The sequence below is a fragment of the Ovis canadensis genome, chromosome 1, assembly GCF_042477335.2.
Source record: "Ovis canadensis isolate MfBH-ARS-UI-01 breed Bighorn chromosome 1, ARS-UI_OviCan_v2, whole genome shotgun sequence".
Taxonomy (NCBI): Eukaryota; Metazoa; Chordata; class Mammalia; order Artiodactyla; family Bovidae; genus Ovis; species Ovis canadensis.
Genome location: NC_091245.1, coordinates 233,356,594 through 233,374,256, shown reverse-complemented (window position 1 = coordinate 233,374,256; position 17,663 = coordinate 233,356,594). Strand labels below are relative to the sequence as shown.

General features: G+C 38.4%; 1 protein-coding gene across 15 annotated transcripts in view; it reads right to left on the bottom strand.

The window, feature by feature from the left end:
- Positions 1 to 17,663, bottom strand: part of VEPH1 (ventricular zone expressed PH domain containing 1) — a 384,254-nt gene that overhangs the window by 206,349 nt on the left and 160,242 nt on the right. For all 15 annotated transcript variants that reach the window (XM_069561395.1, XM_069561331.1, XM_069561307.1 and 12 more), the window contains 2 exons: positions 14,478 to 14,687; positions 13,506 to 13,903 (listed from right to left, as the gene is read on the bottom strand). In XM_069561395.1, coding sequence (XP_069417496.1) covers positions 13,506 to 13,903; positions 14,478 to 14,687 — 608 coding nt within the window. The remainder of the gene's footprint in view (positions 1 to 13,505; positions 13,904 to 14,477; positions 14,688 to 17,663) is intronic.

The following is a 17,663-nucleotide window of genomic DNA, read 5'->3' as shown; positions in this document are numbered from 1 at the left end:
TCTCACAAAGTGTGTGCTAATGGGGGAAGTTAGATAACAGTTATTGAAGCTAGAGCCCTCAAAGCCAAGGTATTGGAAATGTAAAGAAAGGCACCCTGAGTCCTGCTCTAAGGTCCAAGGAAATCTCTTCAGGCTCCAAGTGCTACTCTGCCTCTCCCTGGACCGGGTTAAAGCTCCCCATGCTGAAAAGACCATAGCTGCTTGCCCATCTGGGAACTTCGTGCAAGGATAGGGAACGGCTCCAGGAATCCCCTTTCAGGGGCCCGAAGAAGTATTTCTTGGAAGGTCATTCATCTGATGAAGGCAGTGACCTGAGAAGGGCTAAGCTGGCTGACTCCAGCTGGACTCCTTGCTGCAATGGATTTCTTTTCCTAGTCAGCTGCCCATGATAGATGTTAACCTTACCTGTCCTCTGGGCTGGTGCTGTCACACTGGGGCCTGCACTGGCTGAGCAGGAATAAAGGCACTGAGGGCTTCACTTGTTCTGGGGACACTGGAGATGTTCACTGGGGACACTTCACCCCTGCATCACCCTCTAGGTCCTTGTCTGCAGATCCTCATCTGTCTGGACAATGCTAGACCCTTCGGTTTAGGTGGAAAGGGACAAACAATGAGAACACAAATGAATGACTTGCTAATAGAAATTACTTGAGTCTCCTCCCAAAAAGGTGGTGTTGAAGGGGGTATAGGCTTTGGAACAGAAAAAATGAGGGGAATTTTTCTTAGATTCTTTAACTGATTTGTAACACCTAATCATTACTTTATCATAGGGGTGGTTCCAAGCTTATCTTGAGTAGAATAACCAATCCATATCCCCTGTCTGATTCTATGATTCCATGTCACGTTAGGCATCATGTTTTGTTCTTTTTGTTGTTGGCATTGTTTTTCAACGGTAACTGAGATGGAAGAAATGGAGTATGGCCAAAACCAGAAAAAGACTTTTGTCTTCAAAAGTCAATAGGGTTAAAATTTCAGCAATCTGGGCACATCTCTTACTATCAGCAAAAATCATTACTTGATAAGATTTCTATTATCAGTAAAATACTTCATATGTATCAGAAGAGTTTGCCAGTTTACCAAACCATATCTTGATGGACAAAGTGAGGATGAATTTGAAACACATGGCTTACATTTCCTTAAAATGTGCATGAGCTTAAAAGTTACTAATAACAATAATAATGCTTGACTAAAAAACATTTGGGAATTTCTTAAGCCCGAAGAGTTTAAAAAACTAGTTTCTAAGCTGAACTTAAACAGGTACCCTGATCAATTAGGGGGCTATAATTTATGTGAAAGGTATTCACAGGTAACACTTGAACATACCAAGGATGGCAATATGCTATATTTTATTCTTTGCTTTGGAAACTGCTTCTTGTTTTAGTGCTTTAAATTCTCTTAATTTATATGCCTAATGAATTACTTCAGGAAGACAGAATAATTCTTTGTAGTATCACACATAAATTAAAAATCCACAATAGTCCAGAGAATTCAAAGCTAACCATGACAAAATTTCTGGAAACATTAAAAGTGTTCAATGTACATTTGATATTGGAATTATGGAGAAGCTGTACAATGTTAGTGTTGTATAAGAATAAATGTCTATTCTTGATTCTCTTAATATAGATTACATTATTTTTAAGAATTCAAAGGTTTCATTAAAAAATCAAACAAACATAAAACCCCAGGGTATAATTGTATTTATGAACTAGTACGACTATAAAATAAAAATTCAGTAGAAAGATATGATAGGGGATATAGGAATAGTCGTAACTGTCTACATTTACTGGAAAAGATAACCTTTATTTAAATATTTTCAAGGTTATTTTTAGAAGAACCTAGAAAATCTGATGTAGATTTAGTAGAGAAAAGATGGTCCAAAGTACAACGACATCAATTCTTAGTAAAACAAATGAAGGACAATCAGATTAACCTGTAAATACCAATGATATGTGTATTCACATATAGATACTTGTCTCAACCCATTTATCAAGGTTTTGGGATTAGGAAAACATGCATTCCCTCCGGCATATTTTTGCTTAATTTTAATTCTATGCATATTTTAAGGGAAATGTAATCCAAATGTTTCTAACTCATTTACACAACTTGACTAAGCATCACTGAAGATATATTTGATATCCAAGGTGTTCTGAGGTTATTCAAACTACCCTCCATGAGGAACTAAATTCCATGTTCCTAAAAAGTCAGAAGGTCACACAGTACAAATTCACATATACCAAGGAGCAGAACTTTCTGGTTTCCAAGCCAATCCTTCCTTTCTGAAACTCATATCCTGTGAGAATAATCAATGAACAACTGCAACCACAAATTCAGTGCCACATACAGTCCAAATGGCTGAGCCCCGTGTCCCTGAGAAGAAAACTAATCTCCTCCATTAAGAGGTAAACAAATGAAAGAGGCTTCCCAGGTGGCTCAGTGGTAAAGAATCTGCCTGCCAACCAGAGCACTTGGGTTTGATCTCTGGGATGGGAAGATCCCCTGGAGAAAGAAATGGTAACCCACTCCAGTAGCCTTGCCTGGGAAATCCCATGGACAGAGGAGCCTGGTAGGCTATAGTCCATGGGGTTGCAAAAAGTCAGACAGGACTTACCAAGTAAACAACAACAACAACAATTAAATGAAGAGTCAGTGAATCACTGTAAGGAAGAAAATTATTTTCTCTACTAATAGGACACATTGGAATTTCTCATTGTTGCAGTATAAGGTACATATGAATCATATGGGGGATCTTGTTAAATTGTAGATGCTTGATACTGTAGGTCTAAACTAAGATCATGGCATCTGGTCCCATCACTTCATGGGAAATAGATGGGGAAACAGTGGAAACAGTGGCAGACTTTATTTTTGGGGGCTCCAAAATCACTGCAGATGGTGACTGCAGCCATGAAATTAAAAGACGCTTACTCCTTGGAAGAAAAGTTATGACCAACCTAGATAGCATATTCAAAAGCAGAGACATTACTTTGGCAACAAAGGTCTGTCTAGTCAAGGCTATGGTTTTTCCAGTAGTCATGTATGGGTACGAGAGTTGGACTGTAAAGAAGGCTGAGCGCCGAAGAACTGATGCTTTTGAACTGTGGTGTTGGAGAAGACTCTTGAGAGTCCCTTGGACTGCAAGGAGATCCAACCAGTCCTTCCTAAAGGAGATCAGTCCTGGGTGTTCTTTGGAAGGAATGATGCTAAAGCTGAAACTCCAGTACTTTGGCCACCTCATGTGAAGAGTTGACACATTTGAAAAGACTCTGATACTGGGAAAGATTGAGGGCAGGAGGAGAAGGGGACAGATGAGGATGAGATGGCTGGATGGCATCACCGACTCAATGGACATGGGTTTGGGTGGACTCCAGGAGTTGGTGATGCACAGAGAGGACTGGTGTGCTGCAGTTCATGGGGTCACAAAGATTCGGACATGACTGAGCGACTGAACTGAACTGAACTGAAGATAGGCCTGAGAATCTGAATATATAACAAGTTCCCAGATGAAGTCAGTGTTGCTGGTCGATGGACTACACTTTGAGAAGCAAAGCTCTGTTGCAGTTTCTGAGTCACTCGTGATATTTTGGGTTGGATAATTCTTTGTTTTAGTAGAAGGGGGTCGGGGGAGGGCACAGTCCATTCACTGTAAGATGTTTTGCAGCATCCCTGGCCTCTACTCACTAGATGACAGTAGCAACTGCCTCTCCCACAGACAACTGAAAATGTCCCCAGACATTACTAAGAGTCCCCAGTCTGGCCATAAGATTGCCTCCAGTGGAGAACCACTATTCTATTGTTATGTTTAGGGGTTATATGCTTGCTGCATAATGTAAATACATTTTTGATGAACTAGGTTCACTGAATACAGCCTTATCAACCAAATAAACAGTTGTCTTCCCCCCTGCCCCCAAGCAACTATCATATTTTTATTTATGGACACTCTAGGTTTTCTTAAACTAATCTTATTTCCTTCCTTACTGTGATCACTAGAATGCTCGAAATTAAATTTGCAAACCACATTTAAAAACTGAAGATTTCCAGGGATACAATTCTGGAAAATAACTCAACTACTGGATTTATTTTATTTTTATATATTTGTTTTGTTCTCCTCAAATCAAGCAAATTACGTCTTTTTTATTATATATTTTGTAGGCTCCTTTATAACAACAATTTGAAATGAGATCAGTTTCCTTTAAGTAAGGTAAGGCAAACAATATAAATAGAAATAGACCAGCTAGGACAGATATAGTACATTAATTTATTGATCATGATTGGTCATTTACTATTTGATAGATATTGATAAAATCTCAGCAGATAGTGAGGCAATTGTCAAAATTATTGAACAATCAACTATACTTCAATTTTAAAAAAGGTAAAAAAATTATTGAACAATCTGGCCTATTTTCTCCCAATAAATTGATGGATACAGTTATCTTGGACAAGCACAGAAAATTAACATTTTAAACCTTACTTTAGAAATATAAAATCATCACTAAGGATGAGGTTGATTAAAAATGTGGCCAAAGTACAAATATCATTTGATTTCACTTATATGTAGACTCTAAAAAATTATACAAATCACTTATTTACAAAACAGAAATAGATTCAGAGACAGAAAACAAACTTATGGTTACCAAGGAGAAAGTGGGGGAGAAGGATAAATTAGGAGTTTTAGATTAACAGATATATACTACTGAATATAAAATAGATAAATAAGGACCTACTGTATAGGTAGCTATATGGAAAAGAATAACCTATATGGAAATAACCTATATGGAAAATGATATACCCTTTTTAAGAATTATATAACAGAATCACTTTGCTGTATACCTGAAACTACACAACACTGTCAATCAACTATATATCAACGAAAATAAGTTGCCAAATAATGAACATTTTACATTTTGCCAGCTCTGACATAAGACACTTAGAATTAATTTAGAGCATAAGGCATCTTATAACAGGATCTTAAAAATGGTGAAGCTGAGGGCTTTTCAAGTTTCTTTAGGTTGTGGAATTCTTGGTTTAAACACATCTCAGGAAGACCAATATGTAACACCAGCTACCTGAGACCTGCTCGGTTCGTAGAGCAGGAAAAGGAACAAGGATGGAGTGTCTGGGGCCCTCTGAAGGGGCCCCTGATGGTCTTTTGGGAGCACAGGCTGAAAACTCACGACCTTGTGATATACTCTTGGGTTATGTGTGAGGAACTGGTGTCACAGGAGATCAAGCGCTCTGTCGCAGGAATTGAAGCTGCCCAATGTCAGAGCTGGGACCTCAGTTCAATTCTACAGACTGGTTAGACAGGATTCTGAGGAGTCTGGACTTCTCACCTGGGTCCAAGTTCTCAGCCTTTCTGTTACTGAAAGGAGTTACAAAATAGTTGTTCTAAAACTGTTAAAAAAGTTTAAACCTTCCAGAAATGTATACTTTAAAACGTGTAAGTTCCTCCCACTTTCTTCTATTTTCCTACACTCCCATAGCCAATCTGATCCTTCAGAGAAAACCAGTGGTGAGAGATGATGGGTATCTTCCTAGAACTATCCCACTTTGTATGTATATATATTATAATATACATATAATGCAAATCCTTTTCTTTGTCCTGTTCTTTGCAAGCTCTATTTCTAGTTTTATCACAGCACTTAACACTTCTCAACACTGTACATACTTCATTTATTTATCATTTCTATTATTTTTTGTATGTCTTTTCCCACTGGAACAGTCTCAGTGAAGGCAAGGATATTTGCCTGTTTTGTTCACTGATGTGTTCCCAGTTCTTAGAATGATGCTGGCTTGTGGTAGGCACACAGAAATATTTGTAGAATTAATGAATGAATAAAGAATTAATAGTCAGGATTAATGTACAGAGCACAGAAGATTTTTAGGGCAGTACAATAATTCTGCATGATACTGCAAAGGTAGATACATCCAGACAATGGAATATTATTTACTGCTAAAAAGAAATGGGCTATCAAGCCACAAAAAGGCATAAAAGGAACTTTCCTGGTAGTCCAGTGGTTGAGAATCTGCCTGCCAATGCAGGGCACTTGGGCTTGATCCCTAGTCTAGGAAGATTCAACATGCTTCAGGGCAACTAAGCCTGTGCACCACGACTACCGAAGCCTGCACTGCAGCAAGAGAAGTCACCACAATGAGAAGCCCATATTCCGCAACTAGAAAGTAGCCCCTGCTTGCCACAATTAGAAAAATCCCCTGCCCAGCAGTGAAGACTCATAGCAGCCATGAATTTATTGATTAATTTTTTTAAAAAGGCATAAGGAAGCTTAAATTTATATAACTAAGTGAAAAAACCCGATCTGAAAAGGCTACTTGAAAATTAGGGGGTTTGATATGAGAAGCAGAATCAGAGCTCCTGAGATGACATCTCCTGCATTTGTGGCCTATTTTAATGATGGCATAATATTTTAATGACTGTTGGATAATTGGTGTGCATATGTCATCTGAAAAATGATTGTTTTCCATAAAATAATTTATTTTTTAAAAGTCCACTGAATATTTTATTATGAAAAGAAAAAATTTGCCTTTTATAATTTCTTTCTGGTCTCCAGTATGGACAGGGCATATGTGTTGACAGAGGAAACCCAGGAACTTGGTGTCCTTTAATTAGCTTTTTTTGCCTGACCCTGATTGGGCCTGCCAATACATGACATGAAGCTCTGTCTGCTTTAGACAGACTCATCTGCTCCTTGTAAACGTGCACCTCTATGGAAATGGACTATAATAGAAATAAATAGCTGCCAAATTGTCAAATACCTGAACTCCTGACTGCCAACTGTGTGACTGCCTATGTTTTTGGAAAAATATTTAAAAATCCTCCATTATCTGAAGTTTGGAAAAACATTTTAAAATCCTCCATTATCTGAAGTTTTAAAAACATTTAAAAATCCTCCATTATCTGCTCCAATTCATGCGGAGCAAACAAGAGGAAACCATCTCCTTGGCCCCTTCCCTTTCCTCTGTGAGATCAAAACCCTTTACTCAGCCATATAATCTCTTTCCAGTTTCCTGACTACCAGCTCTTCATCATCTGCAGAGCTTAGAAATATAGATTTGCTCAGTTTTTAAATGAGATTTGGTGATATCAAGGGACCATTTTGTTTCCCTACAGGGCATATACTGCCAGTTTAATAATGAAAGTAAATAAAAAAAAATAACATTCACTTTTCTGAAATTTGGTTTGTGGCAAATTGGATTGAAATGTACTTTTCTGCTGGGGACCATCAGTGGCTCAGGACCATTTCGTCCACCACTGTATGCTTGAGAGTAAAGACAGTCCCCAAACAGCAATAATAAAAGATTGATAATAATCCCTGAGTATGAACTTCCCTAAAAAAAAGATTAAAATCCTCATTACAGACATAAAAGTATAATGCCACATAGCCTTCTATTTTATAAATAACACATTTAGAAGAATATATTTAAGAATATGAAATATTTCACAGTAGATTACTTCTGCTCCTAGCTATCTCCTCCTTTTTTCCCTCCTCTTTCTTCTTTTAACATGGCTACTTTAAGGACAAGATATACTGTAAGATACTCCCCTATGCAATTTTTGCTCAATTTGCATACTTACTTTTGCTTCTGTTTATTTATTAGCGAGGTCTCTTTAAATCTGTTAGACACATACCCAAGGTAGACACTATATTTGAGGAACTGACAATTTCAAGGGTTTAGTTTTGACTCATTTCATTTACAGGCAGATAATTTATCCAGTGTACATACCAATTTCACTTTGTGCTGTTTTCTAGTTGGATGAATAAACCTCTTCATCCACAGATAATATCAGGTAAAATAAGGTGCAATTAAGCAGCACAACTCTTTGTCCACCAGCACAGTTAGGGAATTTTATTTAGTCATTTATCTGAATGTGTAAAGAAAATCAAACTTTTTATTTTTTGTACCAAGAAGGAGCTTTTGAAAATATAAATAATAAGAAAGTTATCTGATGTTCTCTAGTGGAACTCTGGGACAAGTTAGGTTGTAGATTTAAGTGTGGAACATCCTCACCAGTGACATCATAATTGTCTAGTCTTGCAGTTGTTCTTGGCTTGGGATGAACAAGGGCAGTGATTTGATATTAACTCAAAGGAGGGGTTCAGAAGAGATCTTTTCAAAAGGACTTGTAGATCTTCCTTTAGCTGTATTATCTGGATGTTTCTCATGGGCCAATGTAGATGACAGAAACCAGGATATGTGTGGCAGGAGAAAGTGAAAGGGAGAACTCAGCCACCATTTTACCTGTCTTCTCTTTTTTTTCTTTTATTTGGCTGCACCAAGTTTTAGTACAGTTTGCAGGCTCTTTAGTTGTGGCATGCAATCTCTTAGTTGCAGCATGTGGGATCTAGTTCCCTGATCAGGGATTGAACCCAGGCTCCCTGCATTGGGAGTGTGGAGTCTTAGCCACTGGATCACCAGGAAGGTCCCTACCTGTCTTCTTTTGATGAAAATTCACTCTGGAGAAATGGCAACTGGTGAGTAGGTAATCCAAGATAAATTCCAAAGTACCAAGAAAAATTCTCTAGAAAATTTTTTTCCCCTAACATGTGCCCTCCAAACAAGGGTTCAGTGAACCACTTCAATGAAATGAGGCTCCAGGGAATTTGTAACATCTTCCTATTTGTTGTTTTTCCCTCTTAAACTGTATGGTAAAACTTTAGGATTTTTCTCTTCCTACAAATATTACAACTTTGTCCATGGGTGAAGGTGAAGGTGAAGTCTCTCAGTCGTGTCTGACTCTTTGAGACCCCGTGGACTGTAGCCTACCAGGCTCCTCCGTCCATGGGATTCTCCAGGCAAGAATACTGGAGTGGGTTGCCATCCATGGGTAAATGATCCTAATCCTAGGATTAAACCAATCTACTCTAAAAAAGAAAGAAAGGCATCTCCGGAACTATTAAGTGGATCAGTGTTACCATTATCCTCCTTATTGGACCAACTGAGGAGAAAGAGGTGAGGACTGGTGTAGGCTTTGCCTCCTCAGTCATCCCAATATGAGGTTGAACTTGACTGCATACAAAATTTCAATAAGGAAGTCTTACTTGTAATTAATTATGAAAATAGCACCTGTTTCTTGATATTTACATTGAACTTTAAAAAAAACTTTGTATATTCTCATATCTGTTCATCAGAAAAAATCAACTCATGTGGGTCTTTCAAGAAAGGACTACATTACCAGCTTTAAAATTAGCTTTCTGCAAGTCAGCTGTGCTGACGTGCTCTACAGATGGGATGTATTTTCACTCAATCAGGAAATACTTCAAAGTGAACCAAAGCAGCATTCATTGATGGGTTCTTGTAAGATTTTATATCTTTCTTTATAGAACTCCCGTGATGGGCCAGACTTTCAAGGATTTATTTCCATATCATGTGCTTTGTTTTTAAACTCTAAATCATTTTTGCTCACGTAAATGAATACCAGTGATTCAGATTTTTAAAACACATCCTTGGAAGATGAACTAAATTCCTTTGGTCTTTTATGTGAATATAATTGGGCCGATATTAGAAAAGCACTCTCATATGAATACACAACTTTCAGTGGTTGGCAAATCTGCCTGTATGCCAGAGGCCAATGGTGCCCAGGAGAGAATAACTGATTTAGGAATAACAGGCTCTTGCATACTCAAAATGAACTGCTGACCCAAATTCTTAAATAAGACCTAGGGTTTTCTAGACACGATGATAGATTCGTGCTGACCTATTTACACCATTGCCTGTCCCCACTGTAATCAAAATCATGCAGTAATAAGATGGCTGACTGAGGATAAAAATTCTATTTGTGACTTGATTCACCACATATTGAATTTTGCTGTACAGTGACTAGTGAGGCTCCTATTCTTTCAGTATGTTTTATTACTGAAGTATTAGGCTGAACCATATGAAAGTGATGTTTTTGTTGGTCAAAATAAAGAAGATGAACAGCTTCTTGTTTTGTGCTTTCATATGAGTCAAACCAATACCAAAAGAACTTTTTTAAGAGATTGTTTTGTCATGTCCTTTTAGCATGGACTTTGTAACATCAGTCTAAAATTAATCCTAGTACTTTGTTGTTGTTCTTATTTCCTGCTGGATTATTTGTCTTTTTAATTTTTAATGTTGTAGAAGTGGTGTTTATGGTTTTCCTCTTTGTTTCTTGATTACTTTGGATAATTTATCAAGAAAGATCAAATATGCCTCTTCTATACCAACGACACATAAAACAGAACACAGATTCTAAGCCTAAATCTTTCTTCAGTAAATTTTAAGAAAAACACAATATTGCTGAACTGAGCGATCTCATGACATAAGCAAAACTGTGTTGGCCAGATGACTGCTGGTGTTTTGCTGAGTGGTTTACACAGTCTCTGAAATAATAACAACATGTCCCCTGCAGTTAGCATGAGTCCTTTCTTGGTGGATGTGTTTACAGTGAGTCATATAAATCTTCAATGCCTCACACATATCCCAGTGCAAAGAATTTATCAGCAACTTCTAGGAAACTACAAAAGCATGAATGAATCCAAAATGCAACTTAAAAAAGTACATTCTCAGTTCCAGCTCATTTTTGGTAGAAAATATGAAAAGAAAAAAAATTAATAAAAATGATGGATTCTTTCAATATTTTAGGAGAAAACCCAAAGTCACCTCATTAACTCTAAAACTCCCAAAATAATTCAAGGCCATGAGAAATACATTTTTGACATCTAGATACTTGACGTAACTCTGCCAGTTTTCTTTCACATTTTCACAAGATTAAACCTCACTGTATAGCACATCTTAAATGACTTAAGTTAAACTTAAAAAAAAAACCCAACTATTCTAGTAGATGAAAATGTATCTAATATTTTTGCTACAGACATCCTCTGTCAAACTGGAAAATTCACTTAACCTTTCTTATATTAAATTCTCCAACATCTGTGTTAACTTATTAGCCAAACATGCCATTTAAAGAGTTTGTGTTAATTCAGTCTTACCGATTTCAGCTACTTTCAAGTCCTGGAATACTTAATCATCCAAAATTTACACTGAATATGAGCAATGCCATTTTTATTGTTACCATTTTATAAAAGAAGTTTAAGAAAGCTAATCACTAAATTAATGTAAACACTTTTGAATATGTCAGATTCCCTAGAGATCACCACACTAAGTGAAGTAAGCTGGATGGAAAAAGACAAATATCATGATATTGCTTATATATGGAATCTAAAAAAAATGATACAAAATGAACTTATGTATAAAAGCAGATCCACAAACAATAGATAACAAACTTAGGGTCACCAAAGGGGAAAGGTGGGAAGGGATAAATTAGGAGTCTGGGATTAACATATGTACACTGCTGCTGCTGCTGCTGCTGCTGCTGCTGCTAAGTCGCTTCAGTCGTGTCTGACTCTGTGCGACCACATAGAGGGCAGCCCACCAGGCTCCCCCGTCCCTGGGATTCTCCAGGCAAGAACACTGGAGTGGGTTGCCATTTCCTTCTCCAATGCATGAAAGTGAAAAGTGAAAGTGAAGTCGCTCAGTCGTGTCTGACTCTTAGCAACCCCATGGACTGCAGCCCACCAGGCTCCACCCTTGGGATTTTCCAGGCAAGAGTACCGGAGTGGGGCGCCATTGCCTTCTCCATATGTATACTACTAGATATAAAATAGATAACCAACAGGACCTACTATGTAGCAAAGGAAGATAAACTCAATATTTTGTAATAATCTATAAGGGAGAAGAATCTGAAAAAGAATATACATATATATATATAACTGAATCAGTTTGCTGTACATCTGAAACTAACACAACACTGTAAATCTACTCTACTTCAATTAAAAAAAGAAAATGTCAAGATTATATACAAACATGCTAAAGAGCAATAATTGCCATTATCAAATGTTTGAATCCCCCTTTTCTTTGTTAGCATGAGAATCCACTCTTTCACCTGATCTGGAGTGGGAGATGGGAGTAGGAAGTAGAGAATAGAAAAACCCTCCTAGTCGCTAAACATGAAAGGGGATGATAGTCAGTAGGTGAGTAATATGAGTTAAATTCACTATCCCACAGCTGTGCTACTTTCTAGACGAAGTGCTGCCTGGCTTTTTTCTATGGGAGCTGTAACCTGTGAAAAGATGTCATGACCTACAAGTGGGCAAGGACTGTCATCTAAATCTCAAGGGAAGAACAAGGCTGCTGCATAAGAGTGATTGTAGGAAAGATCTAATTAGCTGCCAAGTGCCTTCAGCCACCCACACCTGCTCCACCCACAACCAGAAGGGTAAGCCTGCCTTGGGCACACTGCCATTTTGGTACCTGTGTCTCCAACCTATCATCTTTCCTGGGGCCAGGACTAGGGCACAGAACTTAACAGAGCATCAGAAAATTTAGTAGTCAAGGTAAATAATAGTTTTTAAAATAAAAATTAATACAAAAAGGATGTTGTGCTGTGCTTGGTCATGTCCAACTCTTTGTGACCCCGTGGACTGCCCCCCACCAGGCACCGTTGTCCATGGAGATTCTCCAGGCAAGAATACTGGAGTGGCTTGCCATGCCTTCCTCCAGGGGATCTTCCCAATCCAGGCATCAAACCCAGGTCTCCTGCATTACAGGGGGATTTTTTTACCCTCTGAACCACGAGGGAAGCCCAAGAGTACTAGAGTGGGTAGCCTATCTCTTCTCCAGGGGATCTTCCTGACCCAGGAATAGAACTGGGGTCTCCTGCATTGCAGGAGGATTCTTTACCAGCTGAGCTACTGGGGAAGCCTCACGAAAAGAATAAATAATATCAAAACTGTAAATAAAGACGTGTAAATCAACTCCTTTTGTTTCAGCTCCAATATGGCTTGGCAAGACATTGTTACTAATTCTGACTTTACTTAAAATTTTACTGAGCTTTTTTGGTATCTCCTTAAATTGTGCACCTCAGGGAAGTTCTGGCCCTGATGTTCTTTTCTTACTTTGATTTTTTCTGACTAGTTCACACTCTCACTGGCTCCTGACCTATATCACCTCCTGACCATGGTTTCCATCTTTTCTTTCTATAGTCTAACCTCCAAGAGGTGACGGAGTACATTTGTTTGATTTAAAACTGAACCTTTAGCACAGTACCTGGCATACAGTAGCTGCTTCATAAGTGCTTGTTGAATAAACAGAAGAAGACTCTCCTGGAGCCCCATAGCTTTCTTGCATGAGGATGGAAAATGCCTTTGGTTGGATGCCTACCCCAGAGCCTGTTTTGGGGCCATGGATCCCTTTCCAGAATTCTCTTAAACATTAGTAATGGGAAACCAGAAACAATTTATTCTGAGGTTTGAAAAAATCAGAGTTGGTGGACTTAGGTAGATTGAAATGGAATAAAAAAGGTGACTGAATTTATTGGGAGAAAAGAGCAATCAAAATAATATAAGGGTGTTTTCAAATTATCTATTTTGCAAAAGATTCAGAAGGGTATAGCAATTTATACTACTGGAGTTTTGTTTTTTTTCCTAGTGATACCTGAAATTTCTTAACTTTGGGGAGTTCAGGTCACTTACCTTCAATGGTGCACTGGTCAGGGACTGGAATCTTCTTCACCATTTCTATAGCATATGCTTTCACTTTACTGAAGTTCTCCTTTAAGTGCAAGTAGAGTTTATCATGGTATTCTACAGGACTTGTGGTTGTCTCTGGAGTTTCTTCCTGATAGTTTGTTTTAACTGCTTCTGGCAAATCCTCAGATGCTACATGTATAATACTTTGGTGTGAAACTGAAGAATTTAATAGCTGTGATCCATCAGTGTCTACCTTAAAGGGTGACCTCTCATGTCCTTGGCCAAGTGGGTCTATTTCTGAAAGAGAGATGCTGGCTGGCGTATCTCTGCTCTCTATAGCTTCCCCATCCTCTGCACTCGAGGGGTTTGTTAGCACAGTGTGCAAAGCCAAACTCTTTGACCTGCAATACAAACAAAGGGAAGGTTGAGGCAGGTAAAGAAGCTGAGCTACTGTTCACTGACAAGGAAAAGAAAGAATAATAACACTGAGGCAAAAGTTCCTTCCTCTAGAGTGTAAAACTGAAAATTGGTGCTATTAATAGATTTGATAAAACATACACATTGTATAATAAGCCAAATCTTTGTAGATCTAGGCTTCTTCCCAAAACAAAGATTTAAAAATCAGTTTCACAGCAAACTGGCTGGGAAATGGTGGAGTCATATATTTATATTCTTATTTTTTCTACTTTTGCTTATACTTTTTCATCAGAAATCAAGAAAAGCTTTTGCCAGTCATTCTTGATGTTAGCATATTTATATTTAAGAAGTGTTTTTTTTTTTTAATAAGCCACCAACTTGTGATTTTTATTTGCATTCTCCTTTTACTATAGCAAACTACTTTGGATAATGAAAGCACTGTGGATGAATTTTGCTGTAGGTAAAAGATATTTAAAAACTACTTCATAAAAGTGTGACAGCAAGACTAATAGCAAACATGAAGTAAATATCCTAAAAATCAGCCAACAAAATTTATACCTATTAAATCTAATGCCTTTTCTTTCTTCCTTAGAAACTTGATCCAAACTATATCTTCTGATAGAGCCAGGAGTGTTGCCCTCAGAATTTATTTTGTCTTCAAAAGCTTGTATTTTAACTTGGAGCTCTTCATGGTCTTCATTTTCATCTACAGTGAGCTTGGTTTCTTCCAGCTTCTCAAGAAATTCAATTTCAGTGCTGGGTTTTCTCCTAAAAGAATGAAAACCATTGCATTAGATGTTTGTCACATATACTTTGGAACAGTGTTTCCCTCTATTTAACTGCTTCTTACTCAAAATTGAAAAGTCTACCTGCTCCATTTTTTAATTTGTCACTTAATAGATATGAATTGAGTAACTATTATGGACATAGGTCTTTGAAATTGCTTCCACAGCATATTCTACCAGAAGTTTAGAAAAACTGATGTTTCTGGCATCTTTACGTTAGAAATAGTTTTTGAAGGATTCAGAGGATGAGAAGCAGGGTTTTTAAAAAACATTTTTGGTTGCACCATGCAGCATGTGGGACATAAGTTCCTCCACCAGGGATCAAACCCGTGCCCCCTGCTGTGGAGGCAAGGAATCTTAACCACTGAACCACCAAGGAAGTCCCCAATAGCAGCTTTTATGGTCATCTATTCAAAAGCAGAGACATTACTTCACTGACTAAGGTCCGTCTAGTCAAGGCTGTGGTTTTTCCTGTGGTCGTGTATGGATGTGAAAGTTGGACTGTGAAGAAAGCTGAGCGCTGAAGAATTGATGCTTTTGAACTGTGGTGTTGGAGAAGACTCTTGAGAGTCCCTTGGACTGCAAGGAGATCCAACCAGTTCATTCTGAAGGAGATCAACCCTGGGATTTCTTTGGAAGGAATGATGCTAAAGCTGAAGCTCCAGTACTTTTGCCACCTCATGCGAAGAGTTGACTCATTGGAAAAGATTCTGATGCTGGGAGGGATTGGGGGCAGGAGGAGAAGGGGACGACAGAGGATGAGATGGCTGGATGGCATCACTGACTCAATGGATGCGAGTCTGAGCGAACTCCGGGAGATGGTGATGGACAGGGAGGCCTGGCGTGCTGCAATTCATGGGGTTGCAAAGAGTCAGACAAGACTGAGCGACTGAACTGACCATATTCTTATCTAGCTCTCCAAAGCATACCTTTTCTATGAAATTCATGCCAGGAATTTTCTAGAAAACTTATATATGCTGGTCTGTTTGTATCGAAATTATTAGAATAAGAACACTTCAGATGGACTGTATAAACTCATGGTTTTGTTAATTTTATGGAAATCAGTGGGACTCTTTCATTCTATGAAGCAAGAAAAAATCTATCTGAATTTTATTATGTTGGAGGAAAGAGGTTTTTCTACAAATGACATTAATAGTCCCAAATATCTTTTTCAGTAAATTTATAAAACACTCTGTAGGTCATTAAAATTACCTCCTTTAAGGAATAGGCTATCTTTGTTATCCCTCTAAGGGTTAACACAGTGCCTTAGATAGAGTAAGATCCCACAAACAAGCTACAGAAATAGCTCACTGATGCTTACTGAGGTGCTGAATGATTAAAGTAGTATGCATTTGTCTCCCCTTAGGTAGCTAGGTTTAGCCACTAAGTGGTTTCCAACTCTTGCGACCCCATGGACTATAGCCTGCCAGGCTACTCTTGTCCATGGGATCTTTCAGGCAAGAATACTTGAATGGGTTGCCATTCCCTTCTCCAGGGGATCTTCCCAACCCAGGGATCGAACTCAGGTCTCCTGCATTACAGCAGACTCTTTACTGACTGAGCTGCCAGGGAAGCCCTATCTTCCCTTACCTGCTTTCTAATATTGAGTCAGTCTAGAGCTAATTTAATTTAAATTTAACAAGGACTATCAACCATACAATATGGGGTTAGGATTAATTCTTTCCTTTTAAACACAAGGGTTAATAAACTCTAGAGGTCTATTCGCCAAGATGGCTTAATAATTCTGTTGGTTATCTGTGTGTATTTACTTGGTTTTCATAAGTATTTTTCTAGAGGTTGAGAAAGGGGCCTCAAATTTACAGAAAAATCCTGACTTTTTCAAACATATGGCTATTTTTCCAAAGTAAACCTGGCATTATTTCTTAAGTTAGGGTGAGAAAATATAGGTTTGGTTTTCTTAAGGCTCTGCTTTTCTAGGGAAAACCAACACAGAGGGGCTGGTGATTTTTTTTTTCCCCAGTTACATTCCACCCATTCTAGAGCCATGTCTGCAGTGGGCAAAGGGTTCGATCCAGCAGCTTTTCTTGTTGGCCCAGAGAAGGGGCTTGGCCTCGAGGGAGGGTTCATAGTTTTGGGTCCTCAGAGGTTGGAATCCCCCTGTTAGTCCAGCCTAGTGAGAGATCCTGATGGTGAGAACTGGGAAGGGGAGTAGGTCATCCATTAACAAGACACTGTTTATTGTGTAGTAGGGCTTCCCTGATAGCCAGTTGGTAAAGAATCCTCCTGCAATGCAGGAAAGCCTGGTTTGATTCTTAGGTTGGAAAGATCTGCTGGAGAAGGGATTGGCTACCCATTCCAGTATTCTTGGGCTTCCCTTGTGGCTCAGCTGGTAAAGAATCCTCCCGCAATGTGGGAGGGCTAGGTTCGATCCCCGGGTTGGGAAGATACCCTGGAGAAGGGAAAGGCTACCCACTCCAGTATTCTAGCCAGGGTCACAAAGAGTCTACATGACTGAGCAACTTTCACTTCACTTCACTTATTATGTAATAAGCTACTGCTCAGAAAATTAAATCATTTTTAATATAACTTTTATAGGCTTCTTATGGTTTTGCATATATAATAAAAAACTTACTTTCAATCCCATGCTTGACTGAAATATACATAAGTTGATTTTAAGAACCAGTTCATGAGAATAAATGCTCACCGTGACCATGTTTCTCTTCCTGACATATACAAGATACTGCCTGCCCACAAGTAGATGGGAGATACTGATATCTTCCAGCCAGAAAGTTCTCAAAGCTGAATTTTTACTCCTATTACGAATACAACCAAGAAGGTGCTATTATTGGATGGTATTTTTAAAACTGTGATGACTATGAAGGTTAATTTTAAAAGATCCAATGAACCCTCCCAAGATTAGAAATTTGGGGGCAGTATTTATTTTCTGTGTTAGTTAGTCCCTGTATAGTCATCAAACTAAAGTATTTCTCTGGTTCTT